Genomic DNA, 25434 nt, shown 5'->3' on the forward strand with positions numbered 1-25434 from the left:
GTTGATTTCAGCCCTGAGTTTGATTATTTCCTGCTGTCTACTCCTCTTGGATGTATTTGCTTCTTTTTCTTCTAGAGCTTTCAGGTGTACTGTCAAGCTTCTAGTGTAAGTAGAAGTTTCTCCAGTTTCTTTTTGGAGGCACTTAGAGCTGTGAGTTTTCCTCTTACCACTGCTTTCATTGTGTCTTGTAAGTTTTGGTATGATGTGTCTTCATTAAATTCTACAAAGCCTTTAATTTCTTTCTTTCTTTTCTTTTTGGTTTTTCGAGACAAGGTTTCTCTCTGTAGTTGTGGCTGTCCTGGAACTCACTCTGTAGAGCAGGCTGGCCTTGAACTTAGAAATCTGCCTGCCTCTGCCTCCTAAAAGTGCTGGGATTAAAGGTGTGTGCCACTACTGCCTGGCCTTTACTTTCTTTCTTTGACCAAGTTATCATTGAGTAGAGTGTTGTTCAGTTTCCAAGGGTATGTGTATTTTCTGTTGTTTTTGTTGGTATTTAAGACCAGCCTTAGTCCACGGTGATCGGATAGGTTGCATGGGTTTATTTCAGTCTTCTTTATCTCTTGAGGCTTGTTTTGTGACCAATTATATGGTCAATTTTGGAGAAGGTACCATGAGGTGATGAGAAGAAAGTATTTTTTGTTTGTTTGTTTGTTTGTTTTTGTTTTTTGTTTTTTTTCAAGACAGGGTTTCTCTGTGTAACCCTGGCTGTCCTGGAATTTACTTTGTAGACTAGGCTGGCCTCGAACTCAGAAATCCGCCTGCCTCAGAAAGTATATTCTTTTGTTTTAGGATGAAATGTTCTATAGATATCTGTTAAATCCATTTGGTTCAGTACTTGTGTTAGTTTCTCTGTGTCTCTGTTTAGTTTATGTTTCCATGATCTGTCCATTGCTGAGAGTGAGGTGTTGAAGTCTCCCACTATTATTGACAACACCCATTTTTAATGGGTGGGTTAAACTCTGTTCTTTAACACTCAGGTGAAGGCAATGATTCCTCTTTCCAGGTTACACCCACAGCCGTAGAGCCACAGCAATCGTTAGATACTGCAACATTAATTGGATTAGCTTTCCTAAATTGATAATAATGATCTAAATTTGAATGTGATGAAGGATCAGCTCTCTAGCCTTTCCAACCAAAAGGTCAATGAGCAGAACTGGCATTACCTGGGAGCTGCTGATGTGCAGGTTCTTCTGAGCCTACCTTGGACCTACCACACACTGTACCCTGCCAAGCTCTCTAAGCTGATTCCTAGGTACATGGAAAATTGCGGAGCATTCGTTTAAGTGGGACTTGGTTTATCTGGCTGGCTAGCTTTCACCCTTACGAAGAAGCCCAGCCCTTTGTGTTGGATGCGAATCTGTGACTGTTCATGGCTATGTATGCCTGTTTAGTAGCTGGTGTCAGACAGAAAAGTGGATATTAGCTATGTCGTAGTGACATACTCTGCATTGCCAGTATGATAATGGCTGGAAGAAGTGATAATGACTGTGCTTATGGAGCACTTAGTCTTTAAAATGGACAGCAAATGCATGCACGACACCAGCCCGCAGGACTCTGCCCTCCTCTTCCAGCAGATGGGTACTGCTCAGGAAGTCTGAACCAGGACAGAGCCAAGCAGCTACTGCCACGCCGGAGCCTGGCAAATCCCCGAGATACCTTCAAAGGTGTCTTTCTTATTGCCTATTGATACATCAGTGAAATGATGTATGCACTAAATCAGCGTCTTACCAGGGCAGTAACTTCCTCTAAGCCCCAACAGTGAGCGCCGCTTGCCGTGGAGACTAAGGAGCTACTTCATGTATAAACTACAGTAGTAAGTTCTCATAGGTCACCACAGTACTCTTGTCAGCTAAGCTGAATGTTCTGAGCATATCTGTTGTATTCTACTCATAATCATATTGATGAGATAATCGCTGGATTTTTCCACACTGCCACAATATTCACACACCTGAAAGATGGAAACCTTCTGCCTCCATGTTCAAGAGCTTCCCCACCCCCTTGAATTCATCTTACTCTGCTGTCTATTACAATGATGTCTATTACAATGTCCTCACCACATACTTCCGTTTAATTTTCCCAAGCTTCCTGTATCATTATAATGTTGCAAAGTATTAAAAAATGAAGATTTGGGTGGCATCTACAGCCTTTTCTTGTTCAAGTTGTGGCTACCAAAGTTGCTTGCAGCAGGTGAAGCCATTGTGTTTTTTTTATAGACCCCAAGAAGCATAGTTCATTTGAATGCTGCTCAGTTACTGTAGGAACAAACTGATAGAATATAAATTATGCATATGAGATGTAAATGTTTTCATACACATATATTTAGGGCATCATACCTGTTGCTTCCTAGTTCTGAAAGGCAAGTAGTAAGAAGCAAGGACTAATGGTTTTAAGGACAAAAAAAATCAACATTCATGAAATTATTTAAGCATTGTATGAAATGGGAGATATTTTAAATTCTGAAGACTCCCTAGACACACCCGGTTTCTGAGAAATGTGACTCTTCTACCCAGCTTTCTTCTACCCAGCTTTCTTCTCCCCAGCACTTTTTGGGGTGGCATTGACACAACCATTAAGTCTTTGGATATTGAAGTGCAGTGGGATTTCATCAATTCATACCATGATGCTGAAATGAGAATGGTATCTCTGGGGCACAGGCATTTGGAGTCTAGACTGCTTGTTATCCTGGGGGGTCCATTTGCCTTAATTATAAAATGGGTACAATACTAAGGGCAGTAGAACTAACATAGTCCTGAGCACAATGACTTGCTCTTAGCCCTTTTATCTTTTTGTTTTTTAATTTTGTTTTTTGTTTTTGTTCGTTTGTTTTTGTTTGTTTGTTTGTTTGTTTTTTGGAGACAGGGTTTCTCTGTGTAGCCCTGGCTGTCCTGGAACTCACTCTGTAGACCAGGCTGGCCTCAAACTCAGAGATCCGCCTGCCTCTGCCTCCCAAGTACTGGGATTAAAGGTGTGCGCCACCACTGCCCGGCTTATTTATCTTTAGATAAGGTTTTACTCCATTGCCCTAACTTCCCTGGAATTCTCTATATATACCATGCTGCCTCGGCCTTCCCAGTCCTGCGATTAGAGGCATGCACCCCATGCCCAGCCCTAGCTCTTAGTAAAGGTGTCCTACCCTAATTATAAGAATAAAGAGACTCTCTAATATTCTTCCATTTGATTTTAGTCTATCAGCTTCTTGCAAGGCAGTGAGGCAAGGCTTACTGTTATTTATCACTAATTCGATAGGTTTGATGATTTCACTTGTGTTAAACTCTCACTGGTGAAATGGCTGGAGATTAGACGCACGTGGCACTCTTGGCCACACCAAACTTCTAGACTTCCAGTTCAGCTGAACTGTTAACATTGGCCAAGTGTCCAGGAGTTTGCCTTTGTATTCTAGGCCCCAATTACCATGATCTTGGCTTACTTTCTTTTCTTCTCTTTTCTTTTCTTTTCCTTCCTTTTCTTTCACAATAGGACTTCCCATTAGGCTGTGAATATATTATTTCTTTGGTACCTTACTCTCTATTACTTTTCTATCTTCTTTCCCTTCCTCTCTCCTCTTTCTTCTCCCTCTTCTCTCTCTTTCCTTTTGTTCTTGGACAGAGTCTCACTATATAGCACAAGCTAGCTTTGAATTGTTGATTTTCCTGACCCATCTCTTGGTTGCTCAACTCTCCCTACATTACCATGTCTAGCTATTTGCCACACCTATCTCCAAGCCTGTCTTAAGAGAAAGTGTCTCTCCTTGCTGCTATGCTGGGTCCTCCATCTGTATTTGCTATCTCTGGCTTTCTCTAACTTCTTCAGGGACCCTATTGTTTCATTGGTTAAGCACCCCCCCCCATCGCCCCCCCCAGCCATTTCCTTTGCACTTTTGTCTCCTTTGTTTACCACAGACTTTTACCCTAACACTTCACATTGTTGTACTCTCATCTACTTCCAACTCCTCCATCCCAAGAATCACAGTCTTTCTCCTTAGTTTTTGATTTGAAACATGAGTTCATGGACTGAGATTAATAATCACTGGAACAAGACAGAGATTTTGCTTTAAAAAGCACAGATGCTGTACCCATCAAACCAAGAAGGTGAATGGCTCTAGACCCTTTCCTTACTTATTTCTTTATACACTAGGTTTGGTTTCTGTTTCTAATGCTTTTCTGGTATAGACGTAGCCAAGATGAACAATGTCGATAGAAAAAAATGTAATACAATAACTCCTAGCTTATTAAAAATGTCATGCATGCCAATGACTTCATGAGACCTGGAATGTTGAAGTTTCCCTGGTAACTGAATTTGAAAAGAAAAAAAGTCAAGCTTTAAGAGACTATCAAAGGGGTTTCTTTTTTTCAATGTGAAAGATTATGGCCAACTATTCAAATTACAGAACTGATAAATGATACAGTATTTTTAAATTGCATTAAGTGTGCACACATAAAGCAGGTCTTTATAAACCAGTGAACAAAGTGTCTTAGAGGCTGTGGTAAGAAATTATATACTAGAGAAGCACGAAGTCTACCTTGTTCCTTAAATGTTTTTAAAATTTTAAGCAGTTTAATACATTCTCCTAAGGAGAGGAAGGTCATATGTGCCTATAATCCCAGTGCTTGGGAAGTAAAGTGAGGAAGAGCAGGGAATTTGAAGCCAACGTGGGCAACATGGGACAAAAGAAAAATAACAGTGTTTTCCTATGCATGTGTTTTAAATTAGCCAGCATCTACTTGTCAACCGTAAAGTTTTGTGCTACTGTAGATCACAGCTTGTCTAAGTTATGAATTTAGAAACATCCCTATTAAATACTCAGGAGCACATCTCTAGATCTCACACACTTCTGAAAAGGCCCTTCGGAAAAGGTGATACCAGGAATCTCTTGGAGGCCAAGACAGGAAGAGACCAAGCCTGAACTCCAACCTCTCCAAAGCAGAGAGACTCTAGGAGTGCAAGTGAGCTGGAATCAGAGGGGCCAGCAGCAGGTGGAAATGCTAAGAGAAAGGCAGAGTTAAAAGATGCTGAGTAATGAGGGTGGGCTGGAACACGTGACTTCTGGGCTATTTTTAAGTCTCCCCATTTATACTTGTTGCACAGCTCCCGTGATGAACCCTCCTGAGTCAACTCTCACTTAAATTACAATTTAGTTTCTGTCTATTTGCTTTTATGCATTTGCTGATATCCACAGTGGATTGCAAGTGGAGTGTTTTGTGGGCCTCAGGATTCTACAGTGAGTGAAATAAAAAGTTGAAATCTCAAAGCAGTGACAAGCTAAATCAAATCAACAAATGACAAAAATCTCCACACTTCCATATTTCAAACTTTATCTTTCTAGATGTCTATAGTCTCCTTCTGAAATTATTGTTTCACTTGTGAGCATCATTTCTCCATTGTTCTCTTATCTATATCTTTTATAGGACAGATACTTCTGTTTCATATCATGAATATTATAAATCATACTATATATCATGTAGTATAATGCATTCATATAATAGGGCATTAGATAGATATTTAATGTATGTGAGATATTGTCCCTCAGCCAGTGGTCGTATGCTGGCCGACTTTCCTTCTACATTTGTATTTGTGTGATCTGACGAAACCTAAGAATTTGGGCTGATATAAAAATCTGTTTTATCAATTGGTTTAATCAATATGTTCTGTTTACACTGGGATTGCTTGTGGTCCTCCACCATTTTGCTGCCTCTACCCAAGGATATGGCGAGATCCTCAGAAGGCAACACATTTAGGCTCACTACTGAGGACGTTATCTAGATTATAATAGTTATTTGATATTAAGTTCCTCTTTCATTTCCTTGCTAGAAACCTATTTCGTTAACAGCCGAATTGCTAGCTGCATAATTGATTTTCTGGACTCTACAATACTTACTATAGGGTTTTTGTTTTGTTTTGTTTTGGTTTTGGTTTTGGTTTTTTCATGGAAAACATCTATTTTGCCTATCAAAGTGGGAAAGCTTCTCATTCTTGAATGACAGAGCCAGACTCATCAGAGTTTAAAAGTGATGTTTCCTATTTTTCTCTTTCACACATCTTCCTTGAGTAAATCTGATTATTTGTTTTGTTTGTTTGTTTGTTTGTTTGTTTATGCTGCCTTCTGGCTTTCCTTTTGAATTTATTTAAAGATTCACCTTCCTCCTGTATTGCAGAACTTGTTTTTACTCCTTACTGAATTTTGTTTTTGTCTAAGAATGTGATCTGTTTTTTCTTAGTCACATTTAAAAAAATGACAGTAATGTCACAGCAAGTTGTTTTGGTTGTTTAAATCAGGTTAAAATGTGCCAAAGCCGTGTGATATCAAGTATGAAGTCACATCTCTGAAGCCTCTCTAGACAGCTAATTAAGAAAAGAACTCTTTTTACTCAAGTGGATGGCTTTTTTTTCAGACATAACGCTACTCAGCTTTAAGCGCCTAAGTCAGCAGGGAGTTGGGCTGGATTATTGAAAACCTTTTCCTTAATATTTTGGTAGAATGTGTGACACATACACACACACACACACACACACACACATCACACAACATTTTGTAAGAACTGTTTAACCATGAGTTATTTATTTTTTTTAATTTAACATTCTTGGTATGGAAATCTATTACTTCCATTGGAACATTTCACTTTCTTCAAAATAGATGTTGCTATCATTTGAGCTGAAATAAAAATGTGAAATTTTGATTCTGTAATTTAGCCAGTCAAGTTGTGAGAGGGGAGCTAAGGTAGGATCTTGGGGCCCTCTGTGTAGTGCTTAAGGGTTACGAGAGAGGAGACTACCTTAGGATCTCTGTAGCCACTAGAACATAGGATTTGGGGTTTGGAACAACTTAAATGTCATGATTCTACAAAGCTTCCAGAACAGATCACATTCTGGTACATTCGATTGCAGAGTAAGAAACTAGAGGAAAAAAAGCAACGTCAAGAAGACATCAGAAGAGCCACATTTCGAGAGCATCACCAGTCGTAAGTTTATAACATCATGACTTTGTTTCTTTATATGTTTATTGTTAAGAGTTTGGGCCTTAAGGAATGACAGCTTTTTAAACATTGGGTGTTGGATGGTTGGTACTATATAATCATGTAACTGAGCTCTACCATCTCTGGGAATCTGAGATCAGGTCGCTTACACACATATTTTTCAGTGGTAAAACAGCTGAGCAATCATCTGACTAAATTTGAGGAATTTGCCCCTATAAGTTTAAGTTCGATTCCAGCGTACTGCGATCGTGTTGGTCTCCAAGAGGCTGCTGTAAGGAGGATGGTGTTGGAGGTGAAATAGCCAAGCAGCATTTGTTTAAATAGTATTTACCTAGTGTACCGAGGTCTGTTTACCATTGTATTTTTCTAGCTGAGAATTGAGATAACATTCATTTATTTATTTACTTTTTTTTGATACTCCAAACCAATGATTATAAACCAAGGTCTTTTTTCCAAGCATTATTCCTGAGTAATAATACTTAACATGCTAATAATATACTTTGTTAATACAAAAACAAAAACCAAAAAAACAAAAAACAAAAAAAACCTATTATGTTGTGCCATACTTCAAAGCAGTGGTCTCAACCTGTGGATCACGACTCCTTGGGGGGTCTGCATATCAGATATTTACATTACAATTCACAATAGTAGCAAAATTACAGTTATGAAGTAGCAATGAGAATGGTTGGGGGTAACCACAACATGAGGAGTTCTATTAAAGGATCATAGTGTTGGGAAGGTTGAGAACCACTGGTTCAAAGAGAAACCCCAGTCCGAACCTAACCTTTGGTAGGTTACGTGAACCCCGATTATAAGAAGACAAAAGCAAAGTACTAATTCTAAATGTAGAGTTAGAACCAAGCTGCTGGGTTCCAATCTCAGCCCCATTGCTCAGCTCTGGGACCCTTCGGAACTTCAGTGTTTTGTTAGTTTGATTATTTTCAAAGTAAGGATGATCATATCTGTCCAAAGAGGCAAGGATAAGGATTAAAGAAAAGTCCAAAAAAGCTTAAACATCCCTGGATCTTCTGGGGATGCGGGGTAGTAATTTTTTTACAGGAGCCCTCGTCTGATGGAATCGTGCAATTTCATTTGGTAGGGACAGTAAGGTGGATTTCTGTTCCCATAAGATCCAGTAACTAGACTCGCTGCACCTTCTTACCCAGCATTCACTGAGTGCTTGTTTTTCCCTCGGCCCACTCTGGTCCCTCATTCTTCCTTGTAGTTCAGGTGCTGAGCTGGTCATGGGCCTGATACTCTAGAGGGCGGTGGTTCCTCCCAAGTCTAGCGCCCTCTAGTGTTCTCAGAGCATGGGCTCAGCCCACCTCTGTCATGCCATGGTGAAACACTGCCGCAAGAATAGAAAGGAAGTTCCCGATCCTTTGTATCACTCCTCACCAAGTTCAAACCAGGGCTTGGAAGTTGAAAGTCTTCCTTCGACGGGTTTGAGGCAGGGCAAGCCTCCTGTCTTTTCAAAGTAACCCAGATTCTTGAGTTTGTGTTTCACTAAATACTAAAGATCAATCACCCCTTTTCTGCGGAGAAGAAAAGAAAGGCGTTGCTGTCAGCCACCTCACACGATCAACAGAGCTGAATTCAATTACATGCACATTTTGCTCCTGTTCCTTCTGCTTATCATGAAAGTCCCGGTTAGCCGGGGGGGAAAAAAGGACGTCGGCTAAAAAATGAGAAGTAGCTCAAATTGATTTTTAAAGCCTATTGAGGAACACAAGAAGTATAGATATGTAAGGGTGTGTGGTTCTTTTCCTTTTCCTTTTAACAATATTGTGTTTTGAATTACTTTTGAAATTAAGGGACCAATAGCTGATGAAACCAATGACCATTACAATGCTGAAAATATTAGAGGAATTTCTTAGAAAAGGTGGATCCTTTATAAAAGTCTTTATCGCATTTTCTTGGAACGGGTTTTTAGTAGGTTTAAAAAAAAAAAAAGTCTAGCAAAGCTGTTAGAATCCTAACAGTGCAAACCAAACCGATTTGGATTTCACCAAACCAACCGCACCATCTACCTCCCACACCCGAATGAGATTCTCTTGGAGCTGTCACTCAAAGGAACGGGGAAATGGAAACCAAATAAGCAGTATTTTCAAAGGAGTTGATACCTCGCCGGTTTGAGCATGCTGTGATGCTGTGGTGCAAACAGCAGACGAGGAACAGTGTGTTTGCTGTTGAGATGGGCAGCGGTAGACTTGAGTGGACTGTACTCCAGCTGCCGGAGAAACGGAGAAAAGGCATGTGATGGCCACCCTTGGTACCCCGGCACATCTTAACATGTTCTTTCTCCACACCTTGTTCCTGACTCTGTTCATTTGCCTCTGATTATTTTTAGTGTTGTCAATTATTTAGCTAACAGGCAGAAAACTAGGCTTTTATTGACAACCAAAGGCACTCTCCTGAGTGTAATAATGAAGGCAGTTTATTGAATGCCTGTGAGGTTGCTTTCTAATTGTACGCATTAATCTGCCCATGCAAGCTGGCTGAAAATACACAAGCAGATTGCACATGCAGATGGAGCACACAGGATGGTTTTTATGAAAAGACCTCTACAATGCACTTCTGCAGCACTGTCTTTCCCTTAAAAATCGAATGGCTGTGACTATTTCGATTGGTGGCTGGGAGCAGACCCGATTAATGATGCATTAAGTTTGCCACTCTGGCTGGAGACAGACTCCAATTTCACAACTCTGAATTAGTTCTAGGATTCTCGAACCTGAAAGCAGAGGGTACAAATGGGCCTTTAGCCTTGACATAGTACTTTTCGCCATTACTTTTAGTCTTTTATTTACTGCCTATAAAAATTCAAATGTGATTTTTTTTTTTTTTTGGTGTATGTGTTTGTGTGTGTGTGTGTGTGTGTGTGTGTGTGTGGTGTGTGCGCATTTTGGGTGCTTTCCTATTCCATGATGGTACAAAAGAATGCCTGGCTCTGAAGAACCAGTGGATGAGCCTTTATTTTTAATAGCAAAGAGATACTTGTGATTTAGCTTATTTAGAACATTGCATAACATAAATCTGAATATTTTAATTATTCCTTTCTTTTTTAAAAAAACACCTTTATTCATTTTTTGAGAATTTCACATAATGAGTTTCCGTCATATTTATTCTAACTCTTCTGCTTAATTTTTCCCAGGTCTCCCTCCATCTTGTTACCCTTTTTGTCTCCCAACTTTGTGTCCTCATTTTTTTTTTTTTAATAATTACACTGATTCCAGTATATTTTAAGTTTTAAAATTCATTCTGGGAATGTTGTCATTTTTGTAATTATGTGCTTTTTTGATTTTTCTAGTTGTGTGGTTTTTGGTTTGGGTGTTTGTCTTTTGTGACAGGGTCTCACTGTTTAGCCCTGGCGCTTTGCCTCCGAGTGCTGGGATTAAAGGCGTGTGCAACCGTACTCAGCTATGTTTGGGTTTTGAGTCTATTTAACAGGGATGACAAGGATAGGATAGGGTGAGGCAATTTGTGTGCTGGTATTAAGAAAAAGTAGCACTCTTTGAAGATTTTCCTGGGAGCATATTAACAAGCTAAATATTTAAAACTTGCAATACTTTTCTAGTGATTATTTACTGTAAATGATCATGTATTTATGCCATCTAAAAAGTACTCAATGCTCAGATCCTTCAAATCAACGTAATAAGAAACTGCCAGGTAGTTGAGAAGTGGAACGTCAGGCGCTGCAGAGAACACTAAACCTTTAAAAAATGTTTAATCTTCAGGTTAAATTTATTAGAGGTGCATTTTTTTTCCTCCTTTATAGATATAGCTAGCCTTGGGTAGTTTAAATTTTCCAAAGTCATAGAGGCGGTACATAATTCAGCCAAATTGAGGTCCCCAAATTTGGGGAACTTTTGAAACATAAACAGAGTGCCACAGGGTCGGGAATAGAGGGAAGCTGGGTGGGTGGGACCACATGCTGACTTGAGATGAGACTATTGAAGAGGGTGGGGCAGCCCTTGCCACACTTGACTGAATTTGCCTTCTAGTTGTTTCTATTAAGTTTTAAATCTGATCTAGGGTGGGCAAAAGAATGGCTAGAAAAAAAAAAATCAGTCTAGTGTTTTCTCCAGTCATCAAATAGGAGCAACCCCCCACTCTCCAGGCTCAACCCTGATTAAGCCTACAGGTGATCTCAGGATAGAGATGAGATGTTTGTGAGCTCTTCTCTCAGGAAACACTTTCCAAAATGGTTTTTACAGGAATGAGAGGTTCAATTATTTAAAATTTATTAATTTACTAGTGTATGTGATGCGGTGTGTGTGTGTATGCATATGTACAGTATGGATGTCACAGAACAACTTTCCACATCAGCTTTCTTTTACTCTGGGATGCTGAAATCCAGCTCAGGTTAGTCTAGCCACTGAGGTATCTTCAATTCTTAAAACTTTGGTTGGGGCAGGGGAGCAGGAGGGGAGAGACTGATCAGGTTGTAAAGGGGAGTAATCAATTAATTAATAATAATAGTAGTAGTAATAATAATAATAATAATAATAATAATAGTAATAATCCCTTTGGTTGGAAAACCTTTTGAAACCAATTCCCAAGAAGAACTACCCTGTCTCCTGCAGCCTGCCCCATGACTGTAATATTAGGAAAATTTCCCCATTTCCACCATCGGAGCCACGTGCCGTGCCTCTTTTCCTTGCTCCTGAATAGTTATGTGTGCTAAGTTCCTCCGAGGCACATCTGCATCTGTTTTAGTTTTCCTGGAGCTGAGGATCCCGACAGCTCTGCTGAATATGCACACTTCAGCCCCAAGTTTGCCCTCTAATCTGCTCGCAAAATTTGTGATGCCCTTCCTGGGAACTTCTGAAAGACACTTAAGGGCTTCTGCGCTCCCTTATCCATGTGGTAGGCTCTAATCCAACCTTGAGTTTTATAATTTAAGGAAGGTGACTGGAAAGTCATCCTATTCATAACTTCCAAGCTTATGCTAATGAAGCGAACTTAAAGATATAAAATCCCTGTGTCTCTTTTGTTCAGAATGAAAGTGAACAGCTTATGACAGATTCCATCTGAGGGAATTCCTTGCTGGTGAGCATTACATCGTGCTGTTAGTGGAGCGTGTCAGCTTTTACCCTGTAGTGAGCCTAGCGTACATCACCTCCTTTGGTTCCTATGACCACTGCTCTCTTATTGGTACTTATTGTGAGACCAGGACCAAGGATGGGGGTGGGGGTGAGAGATGATGGAGTCATTTGATGAAGCCCAGGAAATCCGATCAGCATCAGGGCATAGGTCTGAGCTTATTGCTCAGTGAGTGCATAACTGTATATACAGTGTTTGAGCCAATCCCAAGCCCCCAAATCATTGGCCAATCTCATCTTTCCACACCGTCACCATGCTCCAATGAAAGCCCTGCCTACTGAGGTAACTCAGAAGGAGTAGGGGGAGGTTATGTGCTTTTCTATGTTCGGACATGTTACAGAGTGGCTTTACACTTGTTGTAAAACACCCCACTCACCTAGCAGCCTCTCTGGTATTACTATTGCACAGACCCACTTACTTTCTATAGGAGAGCACCAAAGCCTAGACATGAATGCTAGCTTCATTGTTACTTTCCTCTGTAACTGATGGAAGATAAACATTAGCCAGTGTTTTATTGTAAAAGAGTCTAACTTAATCTTATTGCTGGAACCCAACATGAGTGTTTCCCTCCTGGGAGGGAAGAGTATTTGGGCCTTGACTTCCTTAGTTCAAACTCTTAACTTCTTTCCTCTGGCTGGAGAATGTTTTCGAACCTTTGGATCTCCACTTCCTCAAGTTACAATAGAGTGAGAACTGATAAGAACTGATAGCCGCCACTCACAGGGAGATTGATGGATATGGTCCACTGAAGAATCACCATAGTGCTCAGGGTGATGTGCTGAGTAAGCCCCAAACAAGCCTAGCACGGAGGAACCCTGGGTGCTGACGTCCAGCCTCACTGGGGTTCAGAACCTGAAGGAGGATGTGTGGAATAGGAGAAAGAAGATGTGGACCAAAAAGTGAAGCTCATGCACTCTGGCACCGAGACAGCCCAGGCCGCCTTTATTTCGACAGCTAGTTTTTCATAGCTGAAGAGGTTTTACATTCATTTTCTCATTTTCTCATGTCCAACCTCTTTAAAGAACTTCCTACATTTAACAATAATGTGCACACTATACTTTCTCCCTTCTCCTCAATCTCTGTGTTTTCCGGCTAACCCATGAACATGTTTCAGAGGGGAAATAACTTCAGCAAGCAGTTAATATCCAACCCAGCACATTGGTACATAACTAAATGACCGTGGTTGGTAGCAATTGCAGTTACAGTACAGAGAGGTGGTAGACTACATACCCAGGGAATTCTGACTTAACTATTGGTACCTAGCACCTCCTATATCCTGTCCAGGAGATCTAATTCTTCTAATGCCTAGGGCTCTCAGCAACTTAGTAACCTGAGTCAGTTCCTGTTCCCTGCTTGGCTCATCTGTGAACATTCCCAATGATTCAGCAAGACCTTTCTAACATTTTGATAATCAACTGATTCTTGTTTGGAAGAGGTTGGTGGGCAAATTGTTGTTCGAACTAAGTTCCCGTCAAAAGAGAACATCCAGATGTTAGCTGTTGTACCCAGACTAGGGCTTTGTGTTGACTTGACCACATTGCTGTTCTTAACAAACTCCCATGATCCTCAGAGACAAACAATAACGAATCATAGTCTGATCTTCCCTTCTCTGGTTCTGGGGAAATGTGTGTCACAGATAACGTGAAAGGAAAGACTTCCACTAGCAAAACCAAGAATGAAAAGGCGAGGCAAAAATGAACCAAACACTGTCTCAGGAAAGGCCAGGAGAGTCTGCGTGAATACCTGCAGAGGTCCTTGCTGTGTGGGGATCCAACTGCTCAGGCCGCGCCCTAAGGAGAGCAGTCTGCATTACACACATGCACCTTTCCCAGCAGAGGCTTAGCCACCTTCACCTGGGAACCACTTCCTGAATGGAATGGCACAAAGGCAGCCCTAGGGCCAAAAAGTGTCCCTGGTGAACATACCACACTTGGGAGAAAGATTGTCCACCCTGGAGACAAGTTCACCTGCACAGTTGACTTTATCATATACTTGCGGGTTCTAGAAGTCTTTCTGAAGTAAAACAAAACAAAACAAAAAAAAAACAAAAAACAAAGCAAAAGAATAACAAAACCACACCAGAAAAGGAACTCTAGACAAATAAATAGCCAAACAAAGGAGGAAGACTTGACATGGCAGGAAAATGTCAAAGAAAATGAGATTAATGATTCAAACATGTATCCAGTTTCTTTCTCCACTTCTTTTCCCTCCCTCACGCCCTTCCCAAGGCAAGAACAGGATAAAATTCAGAGTAATATAGGATTCTTACCCTAGAAGAGACACAAATGGGAAAGAAGGGGTTAGGCTGTGCTAAGCACAGTTCCCTTTGGCGTATGCTCAGAATGCCTGTGGGCTCCAGATGCTGACAGAAAACTTGCTCTGCGTGTGTTTAGTTGTGCACGTTACCCTTTGTACAAACTGGGTTAGAAAACCATGAGGAAGTGGGGCAAGGGACAATGTGATCACAACAAAATGCAGAAAATGTTGAATTTCTATAGTAAGACACAAGAAAGGAAAAGATTAAATCTAACAAGCTTAGAAAGCTTAGAAAAGGTATGTAAATCATTTTTATATATTTCTGAAAGTCCTCTTGGGCAGCATAAAAATAAATATCTAACTATGCTATTATGAAGGACATCAATAAAAGAGTTAAAAATCAAAAGCATGGAAAATATATCCATAAATGCCAATCAAAGGGAACAGATGTAGCAATATTAATCTGAGACAAATTGAGTTCTAGGTGAAAAGTGTTCAATATTTTATGAAGATAAAATATATAATCTCAAAGAAAATGAAACATAAATCTCTAGTAACAATGATTTGAGATGTATGTAGGACACAAAAAGTAGACAAAATACTATTATGATCTCTAATATCGAGTATGGATTTGCTGAATTCTTCATTTATTTAGCTAATTCTCCATGGAAATGAGTCAATCAAAAGACTGACACAGGAGTTAAGGAATGGAATAACAATTATGTCACATGACAATAAAGTTCCTGTGAACACTGTGTTAACTTCTATAGCACCAACCCTGGCAGAAACCTCAGACGCTGTCAGTATATTCCGAATGTCTCTCCAAATCCTGGAGATCCTCAACTCTTGAAAACATAGTAAAACTAGAAATTGTGCAGTAAAATGCTTATAAAAAGTTATAAAAATTTAAATACCCCATTTATCCTAGTTTTGAGACAAAGTCTTACTATGTAGCCTAGGTTGGCCTAGAACTCACAATCCTTCTGCTTTAGTTTCTTGAGTGTTGGGATTATGGGTATCAGTCACTATGAAGAGCTCAAATATCCTTTTAAATGGCTAATGTGGAAAACTAGAAGTCAAATCTGAAATTAGTTTGTAATAAAAAATAGGAATTTTGAAATGCTGATAAGTATATCCAAATGTTAGTAGTATTGTAATCAATAGATAGATACATTAAATGCTATAGAAAATCTACAGGGAGACCCACAGTCTAGTACCTCAGCCTAGGGAATGGTACCAATACAGTGGGTAGGTCTTTCACCTTGGCTAACCCAATCAAGATAATGTCTCACAGGCATGCCCAGTGGCTTGTCTCCTAGGTGATTCTAGATCTCATTAAGTTGACTACTGAGATTAGCCACTGCAAGGAGGAAGGATGAAGTCTTCTGCAAATGAGAAATGATTGACAGGAAAGCTGACTGGCAAAGAGGATGCTCTATTCTAATTACTACAAGTATTACAGAAGTGAATGTTTTTCTAAATAGTCAGAAGCAGTGGTATACCAATAGGACAAGGGGCAAAGAGGATGCCGGTCCACTTTCAGGTGCTGGGAGATATGCACATGAGAAATGAAATAGCTCCATTTAAGGGGTACAAGGGAGCTATAAGTCTAGACTTAACAAGGAGAAGGCTCTAGGCATATGGGTAAGGGATCATCTAGAATAGGTTACTTGATATGGGCAGCACCATTGCATAGGCTGGGAGTCCCGACTGCTTCATAAAGAGGGGAAAAGCATCATCTCTTCTCTGCCTACTGAACATGGATGCAATGTTAGCCACCAGCTGTGTCAAGGTTCTGCCACCATGACTTTCTCTAGTCATGATGGATGATACCTTTAAACTGTGAGCCAAAATAGAACCTTCCTTGTTTCAGTTGCCTTTGTTCTTTATTTTGTCACAACAGTGACAATGGACTAAACTGTAAACCAGCCCCAGTTACACGCATTCTTTTATAAGAGTTGCCTTGCTCATGGTATGTCTTCATAGCAATACACGAGTGATTAATGCAGAAGCCGGTACTAGGGAACAGTGTACTGTCAGGGCTGACTGTGCTGCTTGCTGGCAGAATGTGTACTTGGTACTTTAGATTAGGAACATGGTTGGGTGTTTAAAACCAGTCCTGTGATATTTTGGCAAAGAAGTTGGCTGCGCTTGGCTGTTATTCTAAAAAGTTGTCTTAGGCTAAATTGAAGCGTTTTGGATTAGTGGTGTTCCAGAGGTTTCAAGACAGCCTATGATGAACTGTGTCCCATGATTATTAGTGAATACTTACGCAGATCTATAACAAAAAGGACCAAGCTGGACAAGGAGAAATACCAAATGTACAGCTAGAGGAGAAAAGAAGGACCAGAAAGTGTAGTGGAGCTAAGTCCAGTCTCTCAAGGAGATAAAACTTTTGAAGAAAATTCTGATGTTAAATGGAAGAAAGGAAGTGATGACCTTAGAGCAAGACCTCACCCCGCTCAGCTTCTAACTTCCGGAAAGGAATTTTAAAATCTTAAATATTGAAGGAAACCATCCTCTGCAAGGTGGATGCAAATGTAATTGAAACTTGGGCCAAGTACCAGCACCGTCAAGCAGCAGAACTTGGCAGCTTTGGCCACGTGGTCCTGGCTTTAGAGTCAAAGATACAAGAAAGCAGTTGTGGAATCTTCCTCTGTGGCTAAGGCAAGCCTCTGAGGCCAGGTGCAGGCCAGAGGTGCCTCTGCATGGAGGTCTAGAGAGGCCGTTTCGTGAAGCTAAGAAGGTGAGGTCTAAAGATCCCAAAATGGTGGAGATGCCAGAGTCATAGGATACTTCCCAAGAAGAGGTGCAGTATACTGTAGTTAGCAGAGCTGAAAGGAAGTGAGATCTGAACAACACTTTGATATCAGACATGGAGATGCGGAATCCAGTTTGCCCTACTGGCTTTTGTTTTGTCCAGTATTTCCTCATTCTGCCCCCTTCCTCCCTTTTGGCATGGTAATGTACATTTTGTGCTTTTTGTATGTTGGAAGTGTACAATCTGTTTTGTTGTTGTTGTTGTTTTAATTTTATAGGGTTTACAGAGATTGCCTTCGGTCTCAGAAGAGACTTTTTGAACTTTGGACACTTAGACAATGTTGATACTGTATATTATGGGGGACTTTTGAAGTTGGATTGAATGTATTTTTGCATGAATATATGGTTACAGGTCTATGGCAGCCAGGACTGGAATGTGGTGGTTTGAATAAGAATGGCCCCCATAGATTTGACTCCTTAGATACCAGGTTGTGGAGCAAGGAGGAGGAGTTGTTGCCTTGTTGGAGGAAGTGTTTCTCTGGGGGGTGGGCTTTGAGGCTTCCAAAGCTCATTCCAGGGCCTGTCTGTCTGTCTGTCTGTCTGTCTGTTTGCCTATCTGCCTGTCTCCCCCTCTCTCTTTCTGTCTCTGTCTGTCTGTCTCTGTCTCTCTCTGTGCTTTCTAATGGATAAAGATATAGCTCTGAGCTACTGTTCCAGCATGTGTGCCATTATGCTCCCTGGTTTATAATAATGGGCCAAATTTATGAAACTATACGCACCCCCCCACACACACAATTAAATGCCCTTTTTTACAGAGCTATCTTTGTCATGATATCTCTTGCCAGCAATGGAACAGTGACAAACAGTAGCTAATTCAGAAGCACAGGGGAAGCACTGTTTCAAATACAGTTAAATTTCTAAGAAGGCCTTCCTCCCTTTTTATTTTGAGATCATCTTCCCCTTAAAGACAAGATATAAAAATAGTATAATTGCCATTGACACCTTCATCTAAGAGAATTTAATAGCCTATGTAACTGTAGTATAATTATCAACATCAGGCAATTAGCACTGGTATAGTACTATATATGTAAAACACATTGTTAGAAATTTGCAATTTTTCTTCCAAGTCTCTTTTCTATTTCAGGGACTGATTTAAGAGCATAAAAACATCTATTCACCATGACCCCTTAGTTTTCTCCTATCCATGATGTTCTATTATTTGAACAGACTTCCAGTTGGATCTGTCTGACACTTCTATTAGACTAAAGATATACATTTTAATAAGCAGTAGTGTATAGAATGTTAGCACACACTCTCACTGCATCCTATCAGAAGGTACATGTCACTTATGTCCCTTCCACTTGTGATGTTACTTTGGCTGTTTAGTTAAATAAAGTAGTCTACTCTGTGAAGGTGTAGTCATCGTTTGTAACTAATACATGTCTTCATTGTGATATTGTAATATTATATGAATATACTGTTAATCCTCAACTTTTGCTAATTCAGTTTATTAACATCCACATGTGTGGCATGTTAGGAAAACTTTATTTTTTTACTTTAGTATTTACCTAGTAATGGTTTTACATTTGAGGAAAACTTAAAAAATGTTTCTATATGGTATGTGTGTGGTGTCCATGTGTATGTGTGGAGGCCTAAGGAAGGTGCTGTTACTCTTGAGGGAGAACTTCTGATACAATGTCACAGCTATAAAGTTGTTGGGTTTTAGTTGACAAAGCTCTTAGTTTTCATGGCAGAAAGTTCTAGAAGGCTGCACAGAGAAGAAGCAGATACACAGAGCAGTATAGGATTGGAAGATGGAGTGGTAATGGGTGATGGGTCTATTAGTTTTCCATTATCATAATAAAATAATTGAGATACTAAAATTAATTATATATATTATATATATAAATATATATATGTACATACATATATATATTCTTTTGCCTCAAAGTTTTGGAGGGTAATCTATAATCGGTTCTGATGCTTTGGGCCCATGCCAATGTACTAAATCCTGATAGAAGTACATGGTGGAGCAAAACTATTAACCCTCTGGTCAACCCAGAGAAGGGAGAAGAAAAGATTATGGTCTCATGACCCCCTTCAAGGCACAACAAAGACCTAAAGACCCCCCTTTAGTTACCTCCTCTAATGTCACTAATATCACCCAGGGACCAAATTCTAATACATGGGCTTTGGGGGAAGGTTTACGGTCTCAATTTTATCATTGGGTAAGTCTAGGTTATTTGAGGTTGCCTGAGATCAATAGAATATACTAGATAGTAGGACTGATACTTAATTGAAGGAGGTTGTGGTTGCAAACCACTAATTTCAATACACACAGTTTTAGGAGTGATAACTATTTGTATATTTGTCACCATTAAGCATGAATGTATACTGAATAATAATTTCCAGTTACATATCTTAGTATAGTATTATATATACATAGATGTATATAGTCTGATGCTCACTAGAATAACCTAAGTATTCATCAGTAAGAATGTGGTAAAACTGTACTTAGCTGATAAAGGATTAAGTTAGATATATAAGAAGTAATATGGGTGGAATTTGAAGGATGAGCTTAATTCAGAAAAGGCAGAGTAAAACAAAAGATCACATGGTATTCCACTCAGGGGAAAAATTCTCTCTTTAGAGAGAAAAAAAAAATCTATGGTGAAAAAGAAACCCAAATAAATAATCTTGAATCTGTCTTCCATGTAAAGTAGTAAGGTATGTGACTCCGAAGATTAACTTTTGTCCTCTGGCAGTGGGAAACTCAGGCAAATGGTGCCTCTACCCTGCTTGGCAAGCATCATCCAAGCCTACTTTGAGTGCCAGTGCCAAACAATAGGAAAGAGTACTAGGGACCATGTGGGTAACCATAAACAAGCCACTTCAGGCCTGAGCCATCTGGTCTTGTTTGTTTTTGTTTTTGTTTTTGTTTTGTTTTGTTTTTTTTTTTTTCAGCCCAGAGCTCAGATGCAGCTGCAGGGGACCAAGGACATGTTATCTTCTCTGTGCCAAGGCCCAGAGAAATTCACTTAAGAAGATCTGGCCTTTCTGCTCCCTGCTAATTACCATTCCCTGAAGTAAATCATGCCTCACTCCTGTATCCTCCTAAACAAATGTTTACCAATAATCGGAAATTTTCCAGGAAGATACAGACAAAACAATTCATATTGCGAGGAGTATTACCTAAGACATCATTATTTTATTATGTAAACTTTTCTGTTTTCTGTTCTTTTTAATAACTCACATTATATTCATGTATTACTTTTGTGATGAAAAATTAAAGCATTAAAAACTGTTAAATAAGTTGAAATCATTATTTTGAATACATGATTAATTTAGGAAAATTTATCTCTCCTGACATTACTAGATCATTTTCTTCTGATCTTGTAAATGCTACTTATGTCAATCATAGGCCAGTTTCTCCTGGATTCTTATTACATAGGCTCTGTTAGTGCCAACAGACATGTGACTGTCTTTTGTTTACACCAGTTATAAGGAAATTGGACCGTGCAAAAATAATGCCTCCAACGTCCATAGCAGAGACTCAGGATGTATATGTTCATGTGAATGAAAAAGTGATTACTCATTCACCACAACTTCTCAGAACCAAAGTTAGGTTTGCGAAGTGTTTGGAAGGAAGAGGCTGCATGTCCTGTTAGCACGTACATAGACAGTTTCTGAGATACACAAGTTTTATTTCCAACTGTGTTGTATAATATGAATTATTCATAAGACAGAATCATATGGATCTAAGATAATTATGTGTATTAAATACCCATCCGTAGTAATGTGGTAGCTCTTAAGATCACCGTGGGTGCTTTTAAGAAACAGATTTCCGAATTCCATTCCAGACATGCTGGAAAGCTGAAGGCCTGGGCTCAGTGATTTCTAAGACACTCCGTTAGTGCGTCTCAGTCTTACAGTTCCTCACATGTAGACTTGACTACAGGAATTTGGAAAGCTTTTATCCTGAGGAAGCTACAACAGAGCTTGCTTGGACTTTTCCAGCTCCCTGTAACCAAGGTGCATGGGCCTGTTCTCTATTTGATACACTGCGTATGCGGTGTTAATTTTAAAAGGAAATGAAGTACTCCAGAGACTGCTCCATGGTTATCATTCTCTAGTTCTTCCCTGTACCAACACTGTCCTGATTTCAGTATTCTTTCCTTCTGACCATTGGAGGCTCACCTATAGGTGGACACACTATGCTTATTGTCGAAGCAGATCAAACACTATAGAGAGCAGTGGAGTATCTGGGGGAGCACAGGGGTGCCATTCAGCAGAGCCTAGTATAGGATTTGAACTCTCGTTAGGTAATTTGGGCAAGAGCCTAAATAGACAGAAGCTGGCATAAGGCGACAGGGGCATTTTGCGATTGGATGTCTTGGTAAACCGTCAGGGTAGGAGTGACATCCCAACCTGAGGAAGAAGCTGTGACTGCTAAAGGAATAGGAGTCATTCATCAAGTTAGGGGGCAGCGTGGGTAATTTGTAGGCTACTTTGCAAGAATCCGATGCAGTTGTTTGACAGCAGAACAAGTCTTCGTAGGACTGGATCACTCCACCATAACACTCAGGTCTGGGTGAGAACATCAGATTACTCTCAGATGTGGGATTCATGACCTCAATTAATTCATTTCCTTTCCCCTCCTGTTCTCCCTCCCTCCTGTTAGCCTCCTTTCTTGTCTCTTCCTTCCTTGTCTGGGACACTGTGTCTGGGATTCTGTGTCCTTTTCCGGTTCTCCTTAGGTGTCAAGAGCCCCGTTATTACAAACATCTCGACAATGCACATGCATTCAGCTCCACCAGGAGCTCTCAAATTTCTTTCTCCCTGTCACTAATTTGCTCTCTCCCATAAGTAATTCATAAGAGAAATTCTGCCAAATATTCTCCTTAGCATGGGGCAATTTTCTATACTTAAAAGTATTTTTTGGCTCTTGTTTGCAAGGTTGTCATGAAGTTCATAAATTTAAGGATCTCCCTGCAGGCCTTGACACTGTAATGTTACATAAACTCAAGCCATTGTTACATTTGTATTATTAATTGTATTTCTTCTTCAGTGAAGTGTATATATCTACCTCTTGCTCAACTTGTAGGTTGGGTTCTTTGTCTTTTTGAAATTTGATTTCTCAGTGTTCTTCATGAATTTTGCACCATAGCCCTTTTATTATGTTTCTTTGGTTATAAATATTTTCTGTGATTCTCCTTTTCATTTTATATGTAGTATTTGCTTTTCATGTATTAACACATACACGGAGCTGTAAGTGTAAATAAAAATGATATGTCTCAGTATTTGGCATAAAAATGAAATATGGTGTAATGTCTTTTAGCTGGCAGATATGAAGCAGTATAGAAACCATTTCTTGGCTATTCTTGCTCCTATTTTTAACCTAAAGAAAAAGAACCTATAGTTCTGAAATAAATGTTTTTTCAGTCATACAGCCATGGTCAGGCAGAAACAATGATTTAATCACGGCAAAGAGCCCTTGGGACCACATCTGGCTTACAGAGGACTTCACTTTGTTTATTTCATAATTTGCTTGGGGCCAGCAGTGTAAGCCTGCAAAGTTTTTAAAACTTTAAAATTAATTGCCAAATTATTTCACATTAAAAATTTCAGCACTTTGGTTTTAATAGTAAAACCTGGGCCATCTGGCCTTGTTAGCTTGTTACCCATTGACAACGCTGGTCTGAAGCTAAGTAGCTGCTACCCCATTTGCATGGGAAATAACTTTCAGGTTTGTCAAAAGCCCCACCATGGTGGATGTTCTCCTAGTCTTTGATCTGATTGGAAGATGTCATTTATTGCTAAGCCTAATCTATTTTTTTTTTACTCAAATACATATTCTGTCTAGACCCTGTGGTTAACTGAATCTGTGTATTAGCTAGAGGAAAGTAAGATAAGGTAAGACTACCCTCTTCCAAGAGCACAAACGTCACTGGGAAGGTTTATGATGAGGGTAGCGTCATACTTCTGACTACCTAAAACTGTAGTTTAACATTTGTATGTCATACTCCGATGCTCGCTAGAGTAACATAAATATCCACCAGGAAGAATGTTAAGTGCCGTATACCTATGTGATAGGACTGCCTCCTACTTTACGTCACTGATTTCAAAAGCATCAGATTGTGTGACGTCATTAGTCTCTGTCTATTCCGGGGCAAGGTGCGTAATCCTAGTAGACGAGTGGACAGGTTGTGTGCTGTGTGATCGCTGAGGTCCCGTGCTTCCCGGGGTGGTGAACTTTGCTTCGCTTTTAGCACATTCCTTTCTTAGCTCAAGCATCCAAATTTGCTTGAATGCTGTGTTCTACCCAGGAAACTTCACCACGATGTTGTGTTGGCAGCTTTGTTCTGTTTCAAATCCCTTGAATTGTCTTCCCCCGGCACACACAACTGGATGCCGCTGGCTCTTTCTAGACCCTTGTGTTTCCTTGGATGCCCATGGCCTAGGTTCTGGATGATCTAATCTTAGCATTAGACCTAGGTATAGTAGATGGGAGAGTAGAAGGAAGATGGGAGCAGACCACAGGAGACTGGAGCAATGAGGCAGGCTCCTATCAATGTGGACTGAGAAGTAAAAATTCCAGATGTTACAAAGGGAAAGGAGAAAAGGTTGGCGGGGTGAAGCAGAACTTGAAGTAAGGAGTAGGAAGTAACTCCGGTGCTCCGTGCCTCACGTGGCTGAGAGGAAAAACTGAGTGGTTATTTGGATTAAGGAAAAACCAGAGGCCCTATTACCTGTCTAGCACATGTCAAGGCTAAAAGCTAAAGGGAAATTACAGAAATGTGTGCCTGAGTCAGTAAGACTATGCATATTTAGGTATGTGCTATACATACTTGTATGTTAACGTGTGTATAGGCCTGTATACATGCATGTGAAGGTCAGAGGTCACTTTTGGGGATTTTATTCTTTTGTTTCCCTAATTTAGTAATGCAGGGTCTCACTGTGCAGCACTAAGTAGCCTGGAACTTGCTGTGTAGAGCAGGCTGACCTCCAACTCACAGAGATCTTCCTATCTTTGCCTCCAGGGTCCTGGGATTAGAGGTGTGGGCCATCGAGCCCAGCTAGTGTCATATGTTTTGAGCTAGAATGTCTTAATGGATCTGGAACTCCCCGATCTTCCAGACTGGCTGGTCAACAAGCCCCAGGGAGTTTCTTGTTTCTATATTGCCAACCCTGGGACTACTGGTGTGTGTTGCCATGCCCAACTTTTTATGTGGGTCGTGGTGTTGGGTCCTCAAGTCGTATCATGCTTGTATAGCAGATACTTTGTTAACTGAGCCATTTCCTCAGGCCAAGCAGCACTTTTAACCTCTGAGAAACTTCTCTTTCCTCCACTCAAATGTGTGTGTGTGTGTTTGTGTGTATATGCATGTGTGTGCATGTGTATATATGTGTGTGTATATGTATGTGTATGTATGTGTGTGTATGTGTATGCATGTGTGTGTGTATGTGTGTGTGTATATGTATGTGTAGGTATGTGTATGTGTATGCATGTGTGTGTATGTGTGTGTGTGTATATGTATGTGTAGGTATGTGTATGTGTATGCATGTGTGTGTATGTGTGTGTGTGTATGTGTGTATATGTGTGTATGTGTATGTATATGTGTGTATGTGTGTATGTGTGTATGTATATGTGTGTATGTATATGTATGTATATATATATATGTATGTATGTATGTGTGTGTTTGTGTTTGTGTGTATGCATGTGTGTATGTCTATATATGTGTGTGTGTTTGTGTGTATGTGTGTGTATGTATGTGTGTATCTGTGTGTGTGTATATGTGTGTGTGTGTGTGTTGTGGGCTGTATTTCTGTGTCTGGATAAAGGGTCTATTTCTATTTCCGAATCATGAAGGGCTCTCAGTCCATAACTGGGCGAGAGCTGCTGGCCGATGGGCATGTGGAAGATGAGATGACTAAAGAGAGACTTGTGGAGTGCTTGAGGCTTAATGTAAATCTGAAACGAAGTGAGATGTTGTCAGGATTAGTGTTCTCAGGTCTCCACGGAAGTCTGATGTCAAACTCGAGATATGCACAGAGGAAATTAAGCAGCATCCCGTGGAGTCACAGGGAGGACTTATCTTTGTCGATAAGACAAAGTGCAAAATATCAACTAACAGGCTCATGTTTCACAAAGCCAATTTTATATTTTTAAAACGCATGCTCTTCAAGATGCAGTCCTGCAAGACCACTTAGTTTTGATTTTCTACTACACCTCGACCTTTAACCTTTCGTTCTCCCTAAGATATTTTTAGTCATCACCCCATGGAAGTTCAGGCTGGTATCCAAAGACACAGTGAACGGTGCTGTTTCTATTTTTTTTTTTTTT

The 25434-nt window shown here is 40.0% G+C and overlaps 1 protein-coding gene across 3 annotated transcripts in view; it reads left to right on the forward strand.

Moving 5' to 3' along the window:
• Epsti1 (epithelial stromal interaction 1) overlaps window positions 1-25434 on the forward strand; it is a 102740-nt gene that overhangs the window by 33733 nt on the left and 43573 nt on the right. For all 3 annotated transcript variants that reach the window (XM_031361368.1, XM_031361367.1, XM_031361369.1), the window contains one exon: window positions 6883-6956. In XM_031361368.1, the coding sequence (XP_031217228.1) occupies window positions 6883-6956 (74 nt within the window). The remainder of the gene's footprint in view (window positions 1-6882; window positions 6957-25434) is intronic.

Source organism: Mastomys coucha, unplaced genomic scaffold, assembly GCF_008632895.1.
Source record: "Mastomys coucha isolate ucsf_1 unplaced genomic scaffold, UCSF_Mcou_1 pScaffold9, whole genome shotgun sequence".
Taxonomy (NCBI): domain Eukaryota; kingdom Metazoa; phylum Chordata; class Mammalia; order Rodentia; family Muridae; genus Mastomys; species Mastomys coucha.